The sequence below is a fragment of the Octopus bimaculoides genome, chromosome 6 (genome assembly GCF_046866305.1).
Source record: "Octopus bimaculoides isolate indiv1 chromosome 6, ASM4686630v1, whole genome shotgun sequence".
In the NCBI taxonomy this organism is placed as follows: domain Eukaryota; kingdom Metazoa; phylum Mollusca; class Cephalopoda; order Octopoda; family Octopodidae; genus Octopus; species Octopus bimaculoides.
Window position 1 is genome coordinate 73,444,125 of NC_142933.1, and position 20,052 is coordinate 73,464,176.

Here is a 20,052-nt window from a genome sequence, read left to right on the forward strand (position 1 = left end):
AAATCAGAAATTAAAACTTGCAAAACCTGTTTGATATTTTAATTGTATTCAGCTATTTAAATATATGTATAAATATTTACATATAGATACACCTACACATACACACATGAAAGGGAAAATAAGCAACTGAGGAAAAGTGTAAACACAATAAAAGAGGTATTAGTTTCACTCAGTATTTTGGGCTGGAGTTCTTCATCAGAAAGGTGGGAGAGAGAGAGAGTGTGTGTGTGTGGGTGGGTGAGAGAGGTAGGGTGGGTATTAAAGCATAGAAGAGGGAAAATAAGCAAAGAAATGTTGGTGAAATGAACCACCATGTGTTGCCTATGCCAGTTCCAGTTTGGAAATTAATGTAGAAATTAAGAAAGTAGCTTTCAGCATTAAAAAAGATAAGAATACAAAGGATGCCGATACATATAAACTTGTGTGTGTGTGTGTGTGTGTGTGCGTGCGTGTGTGTGTGTGAAAGTTAGTTGCATATTAGGTTCAGTAGTGTATGCGTGTGCTCTTTTTTCAGAAAGGTGTTTATTTTCATGTGACATATGATGTATGTTTGTACAATGTATGTATATGTAAGTTTGTGAAGTTAAATGTGTCTGTTGCTTGTGTCATTGTGTATATATGTGTACTGCAGTTGTGCATGCACAAGTGCAGGTAAATGTGTTTTCAGAGAGTTTACACACAATTCTGATAAAACAGCTTACCTATTGCAACTCATTGAATACACATTCATCAGAGCCCATACTCACAGACATTCACACATTATACACAATACACACATATACAAATACATACACAACCAACTTATACTAACATGCAATTTAACATTCATTCATATGCGTGTAGTACAATTAAATCCACATCATACAGCACTAAAATCCAAACACATTCACACAGTTCTGGAAAAACAACACTCATTTGAAACTACTGATTTTGCATGCACACTTACACATACCCACATACCCTCTATACACACACCTTATTAACAAACATGTACAACACACTGTAAACAAACACAAACAGGTTCATGTATGTCGTTGCCAATTATCTCCCTTGCTTCTAATGAACGACCACCATCTGAAACTTCATGATTCTTTCCCATCTTTTTAAGTACTAAATTAATATAACATTTGTTAAAACTCTCCTTTTTGTGCTCATTGCTATACACACACACACACATATATATATTAATGTTTGCTTTTATGTCCAGTTATAATAAAAAAGATTTTACATTAATCCGATGGGTTACTCAGTAATTTTGTAGAGTATATATTTATCACTGTTGTACAAGAATGTTGCTGACAGTGATTCTAAAATTCCATCCAGCTAACTCCTCATATGATAATGGGTAAGCTGGTTGAAACTTTGAAGTCACTGTCAACATTTTTGTATAACAATAATAGATGTACAAAACACACACACACACACACACACACACACATACATATGTATATGTATGTATATGCATATATATGTATATGTATGCATCACATACATATATAGCTTGTTTTCTCAATTTTTTCTATTTCTTTTCCAGATCCATGTGATTCTCATTTTTGTGCATTTGGGGCTGAATGCCATGTTAACAATACTGTCATGAAACCATACTGCAGATGTATTGAGAAATGCAATGACATCTTTTCCCCTGTGTGTGGTAGTGACCAGGTCTCTTACACCAATGAATGCAACTTGAAAAGATCAAGCTGTTTGAAAAAGAAAAGGATTAAAGTCTTAATTGCTCAAGCATGTGGAGGTAAAGCTCTTTGCTTTTGTATTATTGTAAAGGGATGTAAAATATATATATAGTGTTTTTGATCTTTGTTTTGTCTTTTATGTTTTTTACTTAACTGCAACCATTCTGGGACAATGCCTTCAAGTGTTTAATCAATCTAATGAACCCTAAACCTTATTATTTTTTTTCAGGTCTGGTCCTTATTCTATCAATCCCTTTTGCCAAGCCACAAAATTACAGGGACATTAATAATCCAATTGTCAAGAGGTGGTTTGAGACATACACAAATGCACATGCATCACATATACATGCATACATGCATATACGTACACACACACACACACAACAGGCTTCCATAAAGTTTCCATTTGACTAATTCACTCACAAGACATTGGTTAGTCAGGGAGTTATTGTAAAAGACACTTTCTCAAGGTCCATGCAGTGAGGTTGAACCCAAAACCATGTGGCTGCAAAATGAGCTTCTTAACTACACAGCCATGCCTGATGTATACTTGGTTCAAATTTTTCTACATGTAACATTGGATTTGGTTCTTTTTCATTATTATGCTCATATTTCAAAATGATACAATATGAATAAAATGATTTATGAATTTGTATGGATATATCACACTTTATTTTAAATTTCTGTTTACCATTCTCAAATGATGTATTACTTTTAGTAGACATTTTTTTTTATAATGGCACATTGCCAATGCTTACCATCCTCGTGATTTTGTTATTATTCACTTAATTCACAACCACATGTATTGTATATTTAATGAAGGTAGAACAGTCCAATTATCTTCAAAAGTTTGTATTGCATGGTCATATATCCATAATTTCAAACGAATATCCCATAAATTATAATTTGAAATGACAGTCCATATATATTTAGTCGTGTCAATAGAGCTAACAGTTGATATGACATTGAAATGCAGGAGAATAATGAAAATGCCCCTGGTATTTAAAAAGTTAAGTCAATTATTAGTATTTTCAAAATTCTAGAGAAATAGAACTTTGTATGTTGATTGAAACATGTCAAAACAAAAATTTTTCCAATTATTGAAGAGCATAGAATGTTTTTGAATAGCTATATTCTATTCAGTTGTTTTGCTTGTACTGAGATGTTTTATAGACATATAAATAAAATAACTTGAATAAAACAGATAAATTAATTTCAAAAATCTGAAGATATCACAAAAATAATTTCTATGTTGTATATCAACTGTATATTCTATTCTGTTCAGCCACTCAGTGAAAATGTGTTTTGTGATAAGCTAAAGTTGTTATTGCAATTTTTAGATTTTAATTTGGTATTTTTCTTTTGAAAATATATTTCAGTTTTTGTTTCATATTTTGCTTTAAAATATAGTTTGAATGATTGGCATTTATCTTTAGCAAGCCTCTTCAATAAGGAAAATTTAAAAAGCTAGATATTTGAAATAATTAATCTTGCAAGTTTTCAACATTAGAAGCAGCTTATAGGTGATAAGTTCTATACATATGGAAAGAATTGGTAAATTGTATGATATATATTAATTACTGTTTTTTTTTGTATCGTTTAGCAATCACTGCTAAGACCATGCTAGAGCACCACCAGTTAATTAAATATCTAGAACTCTATCTAAAATATGTAAATCATCAATTCAAGACTTGTGTATTCAAGTGTTTTCAATGAAATGAAAAAAATTGCAATTTATGAAATTTTAAACATGTTTTCTTTTAATTCCGAATGTTTCTTAATTTATATTATTAATTTCATAATTCAGTCAGTAAATTCAAATGTTTTCAAACTATATAAATAATTACTTGTGAGTTTACCGTAAATTTCTCTTTCAGTTTTTCCTCTAAAAATCTAATCTTGGATTGTATTAGAAATAAAGCCCTGTTAGGAGTCCTTAGAGAAATAATAAACATTTAATTGAAACATCAAGACAGACAAAGATCTATTTTTTTTTTAAATCTTACTAGAATAAAGAATGCTGACTATAACAATCTTTGAAATACTATTGCTATTAGTTTTTCAAGAAAATTCTTGCGGTTTTTAACCTTTAAATTCAGATGCACATATCTCGGCTCAAACAAAACTTTATTAATTGAAATAAGCACCATCAGAATCAACACACTTTTGCCAATGCGAAACAAGTCTTTTTTTACTTCAATAGCATAAAAATCCTGTGTTCTGGTGGTGATGAAGTTGTTGAAGGTGTGTTTGACATCGTCTTGGTTTTTGAAGCATTTCTCATGCAGTGAGTTGTCGAGATGCTTGAAAAAGTGGAAGTTGGTAGGTGAGAGGTCTGGTGAGTATGGCGGATGAGGCAAAGTTTCATAGCACAATTCGTTAAACTTCTGCTGGGTCAGTTGGCTCTCATTCACTTCATGCAGCACCCATTTCTCAAGTATTTTTGTTTTTCCAATCTCTTTCAAGCGGTTGGAAATTCTCGTATATGTTACATCTAATTCAGAAGCAAGCTCCTGAAGAGTTGTGCATAGATTGGCTTCAATTAAGGCTCTTAGTTGATTGTTGTCAACATCCGATGGCCGACCACTATGCTTATCTTCAAGACTCTTGTCAGCGATATGAAATTTCTTGAACCACCATTGTGCTGTACATTCATTAGTGGTTCCTGGACCAAACACATTGTTGATATTGCGAGCTGTTTCAGCAGTTTTTCGGCCTAGCTTGGACTGGAATAAGAAAATTGTGTGAATTTGCTTTTTGTCCATGTTGTATTCAACGTTCCAGAAAAAATGGCCTAATTATTCAGAAAGAAAAAGAGTAATACGATTTGATAGAGCAAAAAATGGGCTTTAAAATGATATATAAAGTCAAAGTAATTTATTGAAAGTTAATTTGAAAATATATAATTTAAAACCAAAATTAAAAATTCCGCAAGAACTTTCTTGACAACGTAATAATATCAACTTTGATGGTTTGGTCTTAAGTATCTTCACGGTCATAAATGATGGAAAATTGAATGTAATTTAATCAGTATCAAGTTTAAAGTTGTGTGTGTCCATTTTTCATCAATATAAAGATATGATTTATAATTTATTGCATTCTTTGTTGAAATTCTGTATCTTTGTGTCAAAACCTGCTTTGTACAAGATATAGAAAATTGTTTTTATTACTAATATGATAAAAGGTTTAAGCAATATGATGAAGTGTTACTATTTTCTCTGCAACCAAAATAGCTGTGAAAGCTGTTTTCTATATTTTACTAATTAGGCTTTACCATAGACAGTCAAGATTCAAAACGGATTCCAGTAGGAAATTATATCCTTTACTTGTTTACTTATTTCATTGATTGAACTGCAGTCATGCTAGGGTATTGCTTGAAGAAGGTCTTTGCTTTTAGTTACACAGATTAATCTCAGTATCTATTTTTCTCTAATATGGTACCTATTCTATCAATCTTTTACTGAACTACTAAGTTACGAGGATATAAATAAACCAACACCAGTTGCCAAGCAGAGTTTAGGGAGAGGGGCAAATATAGACAGAAAGACACACACACACATATGCACAACAGGCTTCAACACAGTTCCCATCGACCAAATAGACTCACAAGGCATTGGTCAGACTGGGGCTATAGCAGAAGACACTTACCCAAGGTACTGTGCAGTGGGACTGAACCTGAAACCTCATAATTGTGAAGTGAATCTCTATTTCCATATGATTTTTCAGAACCTTAGATATATCTAGTTCTACTACACTTGCAATTATTCATTCCTATGCTTCCTCCGTGAAGAACTTTACCACAATTCTTTAGTCTTTATCAGATTAAGATTCTGTTAATAAGGTAAAATAGAATTATGATAGTCATTCAATTATAAGGAAGATATATCAAAATGACAGTGGTCAACTTGACCTCAGGAACTCACTTTTCAGAATCCTTCAAGAACAATAAGATAATTCAAAATCTTCAACAATTTTGCTTACATTTGCGTTTATATTCATTTTAGAACGCTTTCTCGCTACTATTCATCATCATCATCATTGTTTAACGTCCGCTTTCCATGCTAGCATGGGTTGGACGATTTGACTGAGGACTGGTGAAACCAGATGGCCACACCAGGCTCCAATCCGATTTGGCAGAGTTTCTACAGCTGGATGCCCTTCCTATCACTAACCACCCCGAGAGTGTAGTGGGTGCTTTTATGTGCCACCGGCACGAAGGCCAGTCAGGCGGTACTGGCGATGACCACACTCAAAATGGTGTATTTTACGTGCCATTTTTTAATTAGTCTAAACTGATTACCAATGAAAGAGTACATCTAATTAAAATATAATTAAAAACAATTATTCAACAAAAGAAACAGTATTTTGGCTCCTTTATACTCTTCTATTATTCACTAATCATCTCCTAAAATAGTTTTAAACGTTTATTTAGTGCCAGTGACATTTATGAAGGAAGAAACAGTAAATCATGGTTATAAAATATGCAACATTCTGGAAATAGAAATCAAAAAATTATTTTCTCATTTCAGTTCTTTTTCATTATTGGTTCACAATACTATTTTCTAAACCACCGCTTTTATTTATATATTTATTTATTTGTCTAAATGGGCTAGTGCCCTGAAAATATTTATCTTAAACAGTAGAGGAGTTGACACTATTTTTGTTATATATTTTTAATATTTGTCAGTCCAGCATTTTTTTTTTGTTTTGTTTTTCTTTGTTTGGCTCAGTTTGAAAACACTGTCATGCAATCCTTTCCGCTAGCATTTTACCCATGGAGTGGCTATGTGGTAAGTAGCTTGCTTACCAACCACATGGTTCCGAGTTCAGTCCCACTGCGTGGCACCTTGGGGAAGTGTCTTCTACTATAGCCTCGGGCCGACCAAATCCTTGTGAGTGGATTTGGTAGACAGAAACTGAAAGAAGCCCATCGTATATATATATATATATATATATATATGTGTGTGTGTGTATATGTTTGTGTGTCTGTGTTTGTCCCCCCGACATCGCTTGACAACCGATGCTGGTGTGTTTACGTCTCCGTAACTTAGCGGTTCAGCAAAAGAGACCGATAGAATAAGTATTAGGCTTACAAAGAATAAGTTCTGGGATCGATTAGCTCGACTAGAAGGCAGTGCTCCAGCATGGCTACAGTCAAATGACTGAAACAAGTAAAAGAGTATATGTCCATAAGTACCAGAGCTGTGACCTCTTAATGTGGAGAAGTAGTGACTCGATCTAGAGAGATTCCCTGATCTCTGAGATGTACATACTATCAAGTAATATTACTTGAAAGATCTTTGGAGGAAACCCCATTTTGATATATTGTGTTCATGATCATATTCTTTCAGTCATTTCTCAAATAAATATGATCATGAATACAAATAAAAGAGACCTAGGAGTAAACCAAGAGTATGATGTTTAGATAATATCCATAGTTCCAGTTGGACACACTTTGGAATCCAGCAGGAAAGTTTGATGACAGTTGTTTCTGACAGGACACTATAGAGGAGGAGCCTGAGGATTGTGCCCCCATGACCTCTCCAAGAATAGCAGATGGCGAAGACGGATGGTTGAATGGATCATCATCATCTTTGTGTATTCCACCTGCACGATATTGATTTTCTTGAGAATCCCAATTCCTTCATTTCGCTAAATTCCATTCCTGTCAAATAATGAGGAACATTGTCATCAATAATATCTTGAGGTATATTGAAATGCATGTAATTACAAATGCTTTTGTCTCATGATATATAACAGGCATATTCATTGTTGTGCACTATTCATTTTTTAGAAGATATTTTTACATTTAGCTGTATGTATGTGACTTTTTTTTTTTTTTTTTTTTTGTGGTGGCACATCACGACATGCCAAACAGTTGAGTAACCTTTTTTGATGTTGCCTAGACTATCTGCATCTGAATATCACTATACCCAATGCAGGAACAGAGATCTCATTTGAGTTTTGTAAGCACAATAAAGAGAAAATATCTAGTTAAGCAATTTCACAGTAAGGAGAAATATCCACTTAATGAATATTATTTTAGTATGATTTTGGCCAGTGTAACCAAACATTTGGACATTTTCCATCTTATTAAACCTCCTCAACAAAGCATAGCCTTCTCTGTGCTTGTTTATTTTATGAAAAGGAAATCACTATACTGATGCATCATAATATATACTTGTAAGTATAAAAATTGATCATAATGACTGAAGGAATTAGCCAGAGATGCCATCTATAAGTAAACTAACAGTTGAGTTAGCACCACCATGCTCAATGTAGCAAAAGAAAAAAACCTTATATAATAATAATAATAGTAATAATAATAGCAATAATAAATTCCCTGATACAGAACCAGGCAGTGGCTTCCATGGTTTCTGATCTTAACTGATTGGGAGTGTTATCATGTACATTGTTTTGTTTCAGTATAAAAGATGGTCTACATCAAATATTCTGCTCAATACCACAGATTTGCTTGTCCGTTGTTTGACTATAACCAGTTGAGCATGTCCCTTAGTGGCTGATGATATGTGCATCTCTGATCACGAGCAGAAGTAGTGAGGGAGCATCATAGCCATGTGTTGAAAGGAATTCTTTGGGGTTTGGATAATTCACCTTTGGAAACATAGGTGCTTTGTTCAGCATCCTTAAACAACCCTTATTTAGGGACCTTTTGAGCAGGAGAAGCTACTCAACCTGAAGAAAATTCTAACTGGGCCCCACCTGCAAGGTCATGCACTGTTTATCTTGATATGAGATCACTATGTTGCACACATATAGTTGTGATGCATGTGCCTGGCGTACCTTTATCAGACAGGTAGTCACGATGTGTGTATTGGGCTTTATATATTTTACCCCAGTGCCACTTTGATGGCATGCACTGTTCTCTCACTCAATAATAATAACAACAGCCATTTTTTTTTAGTTGCCACTAGGACAATGGAGGAGGGAGGATGGTACAAAAATACTTATAAAGACATTTCCATAGCATGGAATAATTCTGAAAAAGAATATATGGCTTACAGTATTTACAAAAAGTACTGAATACAAGTATATAAGGTATACAGCATAAGAGAAAAAATGATGATAGTGATGATGATGAAACAGTCTTCCTGATACAAGAGGAGTTCTAGGAGTGATTAAAGAACCCCACTGTACAAAATCACCCTGAACACTAAGAGAAAGTTTCCTCAACAAGTTTTGCTATGTAACTTACATGATTATATTTAGAGTGGTGCAATCCACATTTTTGTCACTTTCACCCACATTTCAGTAAAATAAATCAAGGACAGCACCTCCCTCACTTTCCTTTGCAAGTGACACTTGAATAGTCAACAAAGACTCTACCATAGAGAAATGTCTCTGCCCTCATACCTTTCAGCTTCATCTGTGACACTATCTCTTTCATTATAACCACTAAATAAAAACTGCCTCCCTACTCAGTTATAGGAGGGCAACAGGACAATCATTAGTATGGACTTGGCTGATAAGCAGACCCATTCCACACACATATTATAGCAGCTGTTCTATATAACTCCACAAGTCATTAGTTTCTTCAGAAATTTGTTCAATGTGACTTTCTTTGAAATTTATGGCTGAAATCTTTTAAGTCATAGAATAATATATAGATAATAACACATAAATTTAATATGTTACTGTAATGCAAAACTTCTGCTTTTATATGTTTTATTGAAAACGAACTTAGATTCTAGATTTCTTGATGCAAAGTCTTGTCACAGTTTTATCATTCTCCTTAGCACAGAAAACATCTACTCTCTACTTAAGTTTAAAATAACTTTCTGATTAATATGGCTTGACTTACATTTTGTGAGATATTTAAAAGAACTTCTAAATCATGAAATTTATATGTAATTCAAATCTATTAAAATCAATTTCTATAAATTGTAAAGCATATTTTTTAAAAATCATATTAATGGAAGCTTTGTTGATGAGACACTATTATGTCTTTATATACTGGCAATATTTTACTTCCATATATGTTAGAAAATGGAAATAATGAACAGAAGTGACCTAAATTACCAGGAACACTTTAGTTTTGTTGGAGATAAATTCTCTAGTGCCAGCACCTAGTCCAAACTGCAAAATAATTGAGGAAAGAAAGCATTATACACCTGTAGAAACCCAAACCATGAAAAGGAAAGAGTAGCTGGGGAATACATGTTTTTTTTAAGCCCAAGTATTGGTAACCTATTTAGTAGAGCAGTAACTCTAAATAAAAACTCTAACACAGCGTTGAAAGGACTCTTTAGTTCTATCACAGTAATTCCCCTCTAGTGCTGTTAATTTATTAAAATATACCCAGTTCATGCTCCAAAGTGACTGGCAATAGGAAAGGCTTCCAGTCAATATACCTATACTCAATACATGATATATACAACAACAAATGGTCAGTTTTCTCTGTTGTTGGGAATGCAAGGTAAGAAATGACCAAGGTCAATCAATGACATGCTAACATGGGTAAATGTAAAGTAAAATGTTGATGTTGGTGGTGGTGGCAACATTGGCAATGGCCGTGTCATCATCATCATTATCATATTCCATGCTGACATGGTTTGGATGGTTTGCATCATGCTTCATTTTCTGCTATGGAATGGTTTCTACAGCTCTTTTACTTTTTTACTCTTTTACTTGTTTCAGTCATTTGATTGCGGCTATGCTGGAGCACTGCCTTTAGTCGAGCAAATCGACCTCAGAACTTATTCTTTGTAGGCCTAGTACTTATTCTATCGGTCACTTTTGCCGAACCGCTAAGTTACGGGGATGTAAACACACCAGCATCAGTTGTCAAGCGATGTTGGGGGGGACAAACACAGACACACAAACATACATATACATACATACATATATATATATATATATATATATATATATATATATATATATATATATATATATACAACAGGCTTCTTTCAGTTTCCATCTACCAAATCCACTCACAAGGCTTTGGTCAGCCTGAAGCTATAGTAGAAGACACTTGCCTAAGGTGCCATGCAGTGGGAATGAACCCGGAACCATGTGGCTGGTAAGCAAGCTACTTACCACACAGCCACTCCTGCTGAGTATTCTTCTTAACACAAACCAATTTACTGTGTGTACTGGGCTGCATTTCTTTCATGCCACCAGCACTACTGAGCCTATCAAGCGCTTTGCTAGACTATGAAACCTGAGGATTGGTAGGTAGCAACTTTATGTGGAAGAATGAAATGCAGAAGATTGGTAAAAGTATGTGAAAAGGTGCTTAAAAATTATGTGAATGGTAAAGACATATGTGAACATACGTAATTACATGTAAATTATATTACATATCGTAAATGCCAATGTAAGAGAGAAAAAAGAAACAGGCCCACTGAAGCCAGCATACAGTGTATTTATAATAGTAATATTATTTAAAAATCTAACAGTTTATATATAATTATTGTACCTTCCCTTTTTACTTCATATTCCTGAATCTAAATCAAAATGGTTTCTCATTTTAATCTACACTGATCATAAAATAAACACTGAGGGCAAGTTGATGGCTTATAACTATTACAAGAACCCCATGAACCTAAGACAAGAATTTTTAAATAATTAAATCACCTTAAAAAAAAGAAAACTAAATATTTAATTTATAATTTAAAAACAGTTGTTTTTATTAATTATATGGCTGAACATTTTTGGCACATCAGAATGATGTTTCAAATTTATTGCACTCTCTCAAAATTTAGTTTTAATTAGTTTTTGATGAATAATTAATTTCAGTTCATAATTTGTAATTAGTTCCTGTGTTGTATATATTCTTTGTGAGACACTCTCTACATCAGTTCTTAAATAACTTATGTAAAAGTGTTTTCTTGCTGATAAGTGGTTAAATATCCAAGGCTGGTGCTATGCACTAGGAAAACAAGATGATCACCTAAAGCACTTAAATCTGTAGATACCATATAAATTCTGAACTACTTGGACCAAATTTCCAATACCTGTGAAAACATGTAGGATGGGAAATATTTTGTTAGGAATCCGGTCTGTACTGGTGACAGGAAGGGCATTTGGCTGTAAAAACAGATATGCTGCATTTAAATCTGTCTACACTTACATGTATCAGACTAAGTTACATATTATCTTTTAATCATGACGGAATAATTTTTACCTATGCTTTGACTAAACTTCTTTTAACATTTTGAGTTTATGACATTCAAGAATATTTCCATGCATTTCCTAGCAATTTCTTTGCACATTAAAAAACACTTGTGGTGGGAATGGGTACTAGAATTTGTGGTTTGTTTTTATACCTATCATCATCATCGTTTAACGTCCGCTTTCCATGCTAGCATGGGTTGGACGATTTGACTGAGGACTGGTGAAACCGGATGGCAACACCAGGCTCCAGTCTGATTTGGCAGAGTTTCTACAGCTGGATGCCCTTCCTAACGCCAACCACTCAGAGAGTGTAGTGGGTGCTTTTACGTGTCACCCGCACGAAAACGGCCACGCTCGAAATGGTGTCTTTTATGTGCCACCCGCACAAGCCAGTCCAGGGGCACTGGCAACGATCTCGCTTGAAAATCCTACAGGAGCCAGTCAGGCGGTACTGGCAACGGCCACGCTCAAAATCACATTCATAATTTAGAAAATCAGAAGTATACCTACGGACAGCATTTGATTGATTTGCTTCACTGTAGAAATGATTTAGATACTCTTACCATTTCCATGGTATTTAAGCTTATCTTTAGTTATTCTAATGAAATGAATGATTTTTCCTTTGAGTTGAAAATATTGTTATGAACAAAACATCTTTCCAATGAGAAAAAAGACATAATACACAGAAAATCGCATTCTTAATCCTCAGTGGAACATACACATTCTTTTTTTGTGTGTATTTAAAATGATGATGATGATGATGATGACAGAAATGGTAGTGGTGATGGGGGTGGTGATGATGAAGATAATAGTGACTATGACAATGATGATGATGATGAAGAGGAGGAGGTCTTTGCTATCTTATTTCAAGCGTCTGAAGTTCAGCTTATTCTTTGCAATTCCTTATATAGTTTTATTTGGTTTGGAAGTAATTATGCTGAAAAATGCATGAGTTCAAACCTTAGACAAGACAAATACATGTACAGTTATACATGCTTCAGTCATCCCAGCTGAAATTAGGTTCCATTCTTACTTTGTAGTTGAATGGCTTGCATTAGGAAGGTATTTACACTGAATTGTATGAGTTGCTTTCATAGCAGTAGTTAATCAGAATAGTGAAACTAATCATAACTCCCAAAGAAACACGACATAAAAGCTGTGATTGAAACTATGATTAGTATTTTATTATAATTTGAAAATGTCAATTCATATCTGCGAGTTTGTGTTGCTGACAAAATTATGTCTATTTGAGAGAGAGAGAGAGAATTTTCTTGTTTTCACTACTACTATTTCTCAATCTGCTAACTATGTCCATACTGCCTCTTCATTGGCTATAGCTATTCTTCCACTCTAGGTTTCTGTGTCTGTTTGTATCTTCTCTTCACTCTCATGATTCTTATTTGAAATCAGATTTGATGCACTTCCTATTAGCCAATACAATCTTATCAGACCTTTCTATAATATATATTGATCACTACGTTATCTTTATGACCGCAATAATTTATGAGCACATCTGGAAAATTACCATCTGAATGCAGACAAGTATTATCCTGATGGCTAAACTTTACTCAACCATTTTTATCCCAGTAGACTTATATTTCTGGAAAAACATTTGATCCAACAATTCAGAAGAATTTAGTCCACATCAGCATAGGATAGCATCAAAAAAGAAACCAAATTACATAAATATAGATAAATCAAGAATGTAGTACATTATATGTAATTCTAACAAATATATACCTATTCCTTAGAAGATATGTACAAATTGCCTTTGACATCTTAGAAATTGTAATTGGGCATAAATGTCTGTTATGAAGATCAAGATAAAATGTTATTAGAAGTGCAAGAGATGATTATACTTTGTCTTGTCCATGATGAGATAATAGTTTTCCTTCATTACATCGATCTGCTTATGATAACTAATTAGTCATGTATGAGGATATTTTGTGAGTGGAATGAATATGTGATACTGTGCTTATTATGGTTTCAGTGATATTAAAATTACTAGTCAATAAGTCAACTGAGAATATTAAAATATTGCTTTTAACAGCAATTATTGAAGAGAAAAAGCTAGAAATTTATATTAAGAGTAATACTATTTTGCAGTGGATATATATATATATGTGTGTATGTGTATGTGTGTGTGAGAGAGAGAGAGAGAGAGAGAGAGAGAGAGAGAGAGAGAGAGAGAGAGATTAGCATATCGTTTGTGTTTGGGATTCTGATAAGAAAACATTCTGATCCTTTGGCAGGAAATTTTTGGTACCTGGAAAATAGCAAAAATTTTTATTAAAAAGAATTGCTCATTCAGCTTCCTGGTGTTGAGTACTTATTCATCCAGTTAGTTACAAATGAACACATACACATGCACATACATACATACATCTGTACATACATTCACACTTATACACATACATATATATATGCATTATATAAACATGTGTGTATGCATGTTTATATATATATATATATATATATGAGAGAGAGAGTGAGAGAGATACTCATAAAAACATGTACACACACATATATATGTATACATATTGAAATATTTTATCAATTTACATTCTGCTAAAATTCAGTCTGCTATATTTTCTCACATTTTTTTCTCATATTCTTCACTTATCTCATATAAATACATAGAAGCGATGTTAGATATATACTATTTATCTTCCATTAATTACAGTAGATAGCAATACAGGTGAATACCCAACAAAGGAACCTGCCTAATAACTGAAACATTAAAGTTGCACGAGTATTTCACAATATCATTAGTTCCAGTGCAGTCAGTGTATCTCTTAATTCATAGTTTAGATTCCATACTGAAATCTTGTCTTGGTACAGATTCAATAAAAGAATAAAAGAAAAAATTAACATAGAAGACAAGACCACAATTTGGTAGCAATTTGGTTAATAGTTTTATTTGTTAAATTTGGTGTTGGAACCCCTAAAAGTCTTATATAATATTTACTACATTTAGTTGTTATTTTTGTTGTATCCAATCAAACTTGACTGAGTGAGTCAATGAACAAAGACATTTCAGTTATGGCCATAGCAACTTTGTTAGACATTGAGTTCTTACCATTTCTTTTTTAAGATGGTGCAGTGTGGTATGAAGGAGATTTGACTTCTGTATCTAGTGGGGTGAGTGACCACTAAGAGGTTCTCTCATTCTTGCATGTCAAAACCTCTTTAAAACATCAACACACATATTGATTAATGTTCTACCTTATCTTACAGACAAAGCCAATGATCTTAGCAGTCTTAAGCATTACTTCTTCATCTGACCATAGCTTTAAACACTGTCAAGGAACTTTACAAATTGAGATAATGTATACATATATATGCATAAGTAAATACACTGCTTCCTACTCACTCATTCACTCACACACACACACACACACACACACAAAGGACAAATATATTTACGTATTGCTATTTGCTACATTGAATTAACCAACGGAATACCATTTTGCTTCGTTATATTTAACCTAAATATCATGTTAATATGTAGAAAAAAGTTTCTTTGAGCCAAAGAAATGGTCTTTTTCATACTTAAGAGAGAACTTCCCAAGTACTGATATTCAAAAAAATATATATCCATACTATATCATCAAACTGGTGGATGAAAGATTGGATATTGTATCATAAATGACAGGATATTGTATCATAAAAGTCTTAGTTAAAATGTTACATTTGAATCAATTCCAAATTTATCAAAAGAGTCATTCCAGGAAAGCCTGGGAAAAAGCAGTCCAGATAACCCTTGAGAATATTGGATCTTGCAGAAAAGACACAAAATACACATGTGAAAGGCTTATATGTTTCAAACTACCTATTGCATGTGAACATGAGAAAATTATGTAAAACTGATGTTGAGGAGTTGGGGTCATAGAGGTAAAAATAAAATAGATTTATATTAGTTTCTCATCTATGCAAATGACCAAACTTTTCAACATGCAAATAACACAATTCAATCTGAGAAAAATGCACTGAAGGATGAAATGAGTTTCTTCCACACTGACAGAATATATGCAAATAGGGTAACATTATGTGTTTGTGTTTACTATGTGTAAGTAATCTCTTTATGTGTGTGTGTTGAATCAGAAGCTAAATGATGTATAATAACAAATTTTACTTGCCAATACTAAATAGATAAATGAAACAATATATTAGGCAACCTGAAATACCATAGAGTGGAAAATTATGTTACTGATTTTATTCAATATATTAAAGCTAGTTATAGCTTATACAGTTGTATTTTAAGATAATTTTGTTCTCATAAATTTATTTTTTAACTTGTCAAAGGAATGTTACAATTGTAATAAGACAAAATAGATTGAAAGTGAACAGACTTTCTCCTTTTATGTATTTTTTCTGAAAATTTTTTGTTTACTTTTGTAGACATTACATGCTAATCATTATTTTGATGAATAAACTCTTGAGAGAATTAAGAGGAATGAGAAATAGAAAACTTAGAATTAAAAAAAAAATGGGGATATGGGGAGGAAAAGGTTGAAATGTTGTGTGCAAAATTCTGTGTAGAATATTGGAAACATATTACGTATCCCCCTTGTTGCCATCCTCACTACTTTAACAACTACTTTTCCATGCTTGCATGAGCCAGATGACATTTGTTGTGGCAGATTTTCTATGGTGGGATGCTCTTCCTGTCACTAGCCTTCACCTGATTCCAAAAGTGCGGGAATGAAGGACTCTACTTACGTAACAGTGACACTAATTTTTATAGCTATTCTATTATATAAACACAAGGAGACACACACAACAGACAGTTTTATATGTAAGCACTTAATCAAACTAGCTGCAGATTCAAGAGTTGTGGATTTACTTAACTGGCAATAATTGTATTTCCCTAGATTGTTCTAAAACAATTACAATGTCATGTGGATAATTCATATTTTTCAAATAATTTACCTACCATGTCAGTGGCATGTAAAAAGCATCCAGCACGCTGTTAAGAAACCTGATGTGTATATATATATATATATATATATATATATATATATATATACACATCAGGTTTCTTTTAGTCTCTGTATACTAAATTCATTCACAAGGCTTTGGTTTTGGTAAGTCTGACAATATAATAGAAGACATTTTTGAAATGTGTCATATGGGTACTTAACTGGCATTCACATAGTTGAGAAGCAAACTGCTTAGTCACATACCCATAGCACTACCTATAGCAAACTGAAGGTTAGTAAAATACTTTCATTACTGAACAAAAATGGACTATATACCTGTTGTAATTTGGTTATCTATAGTCCTATGATATTTCGGAATTACAATTCCTTCTTCAGATCTTCTTTGCTGGAGACTCTAGCAAAGAAAATCTGAAGAAGGAATTGTAATTCCGAAATATCATAGAACTATAGATAACCAAATTATAACAGGTATATAGTCCATTTTTTGTTTTATAGTGCCTTGCTGTACCATTCTAAACGTTTTATTCTTTACAAACAATACACAATGCTTCAAGCGAACTACAATACTCTACTTTCATTACAATGTTCAATACTGCAATGAAATCGTAGTCTGAAAATTGCAGATACATTCTTTTGTCTGTTGTCAATGCATGAGTTCAGTCATTTCTATATTAATATTATCATCATCAACATTTCAATGCCCTCTTTTCCATGCTTGCATAAGCCAGATGGAGTTTATTGTGGCAGATTTTATATATATATATTTTTTTTTTTTCTCTTTTATTCTTTTACTTGTTTCAGTCATTTTGACTGAGGCCATGCTGGAGCACTGCCTTTAGTGGAACAAATTGACCCCAGGACTTATTCTCTGGAAGCCTAGCACTTATTCTATCGGTCTCTTTTGCTGAACCACTAAGTTACGGGAACATAAACACACCAACATTGATTGTCAAGTGATGGTGGGGGGGACAAACACAAACACACAAACATTTACATATACATACATATATACAACAGGCTTCTTTCAGATTCCATCTACCAAATCCACTCACAAGGCTTTGGTTGGCCCTAGGCTATAGTAGAAAATACTTACCCAAGGTGCCATGCAGTGGGATCGAATCCAAAACTATGTGGATGGGAAGCAAGCTTCTTACCACACAGCCACTCCTGCATCTATGATATATATATATATATATATATATATATATATAGAAATATATATACAGGGGTTGGACAAAATAATGGAAATACTTTAAAATTTCAAACAAATTAATTTTAACATAGAGTAGGATCACCTTTGGCAGTAATTACAGCTTGAATTCTACAAGGTGTGGAGTTGTACAATGTTTGAATTGTTTCCAAAGGAATTTTTGTCCATTCTTCAGCTAGAATAGTCTCCAGTTCTTGTAGTAATGATGGTGGAGGATATCGACTCTTTGTTTTTCTAAAATGCACCATAAATGTTCGATAATATTGAGATCTGGGGACTGTGGTGGCCAGATAAGATCTCCAACTTCACTAGAATGTTCCTTATGCCATTCATTAACAACTTTAGCTGTGTGAATTGGTGCATTATCATCCTGAAAGATTGCATTTCTCTCCAGAAATAGTTACACAACCATAGGATGAGTTTGATTAGATAAAATGCTTAAATAAGTCTTGATTATTAATTCTACCACAAAGGGAAGCCATTGCGCCAGTGAATTTCCAAGATATAGCCCCCCCCCCCCTTAGATCATCACAGATCCTCCTCCATGTTTAATAGTTGGAAGTAGGCAGTCTGGGTCAGATGCTTCTTTTGGCTGTCTCTACATGTATACTTGGCCGGTGAGCAGAAATAAGGTAAAGGATGACTTGTCGAAGAAAATAACATTCTTCCACTGCTCTAGGGACCAATTCTGTAGGCTTTTACAACACTCCAAACACTTTGCAGCTTTTGTTTTTGAAAGTTGTGGTTTTCTGATTGCAGCTCTCTCATGAAATCTAGCTTTGTACAGCTCTCAACAAGCACTTTTTGTGGAAACTGAGTTCTTGAGGTGGTCATTAAGCTCTCCAGTAATTTTGGGAGCTGTACTTTTGTAATCCTTTTGCAACAATTCGTGTAAGAATCCGATGGTCCCTATCTGAAAGTTTTGGTTTTCTTCCGGTGTTCTGTTTCAACAAGGAGCTTTTCCCCTCTTTCTCAAAGGCTGTCTATACTTTTGAGACTGTACTCCTTACTACACATTTCAGCTGTTTTCATTACGTTAGTGCCTACCATATGAGCACCAACAATTTTACCTGTTTGAAAGTTCAATAGATCTTTCATTTTAATGAATCTAAATTACCTTTTTATGATGATATTGGGAAAGAAACAGCAATTTTAGCAAAACATATTAAGCAACACTAATAATAAATCAAGAAACATGAAAATAAACAATCTTTTGATGGTTTTATAGATATTAAAAATTACGATGCTATGATGCTAGTTGGTTGTTTCCATTATTTTGTCCAGCACCTGTATATCATCATCATCGTCGTTTAGCATCCGCTTTCCATGCTAGCATGGGTTGGACGATTTGACTGAGGACTGGTGAACCAGATGGCTATACCAGGCTCCAATCTGATTTGGCAGAGTTTCTACAGCTGGATGCCCTTCCTAATGCCAACCACTCTGAGAGTGTAGTGGGTGCTTTTACATGCCACCGGCACAAAGGCCAGTCAGGCAGTACTGGCAATGGCCACACTCAAAATGGTGTATTTTATGTGCCACCTGCACAGGAGCCAGTCCAGCAGCACTGGCAACGATCTCGCTCGAATGTCTTTACAAGTGCCAGGAAGGCGAAGCTGGGCACATATATATATATATATATATATATATATATGATGGTCTTATTTCATATCCTATTCACCAAATCCACTCACAACGCTTTGGTCAACCTGGAATGACAATAGGAGACACTTGTCCTAGGTACCATGCATTGGGACTGAATAATGAAAGCATTTGGTCAGGAAGTAAACTGTTGAACCACACACCCATTACTGCACTAATCATTCAAGCTTTTTCTTTGTGTTTTTCAATTTCAATTCTTTAACATTCATGATTAAGATTAGCTTTGATGGTATGATCCTAAATGCCTTTATTTTACCCAGTGGATTTATTTATTCACTCCTTTTTTCAAAAATCAAATTTATAGCTTAATACTGTTGAAAATGCACAAGTTCTTTTTATGAAAATATAGAAATAACATATCGTTATTTGTACCATGTGCAATGAGACCAGGAACTCATTTGCATAT

The 20,052-nt window shown here is 33.7% G+C and overlaps 1 protein-coding gene across 48 annotated transcripts in view; it reads left to right on the forward strand.

Moving 5' to 3' along the window:
• LOC106868360 (agrin) overlaps window positions 1-20,052 on the forward strand; it is a 762,720-nt gene that overhangs the window by 247,266 nt on the left and 495,402 nt on the right. For all 48 annotated transcript variants that reach the window (XM_089354065.1, XM_089354050.1, XM_089354052.1 and 45 more), the window contains one exon: window positions 1,535-1,750. In XM_089354065.1, coding sequence (XP_089210191.1) covers window positions 1,535-1,750 — 216 coding nt within the window. The remainder of the gene's footprint in view (window positions 1-1,534; window positions 1,751-20,052) is intronic.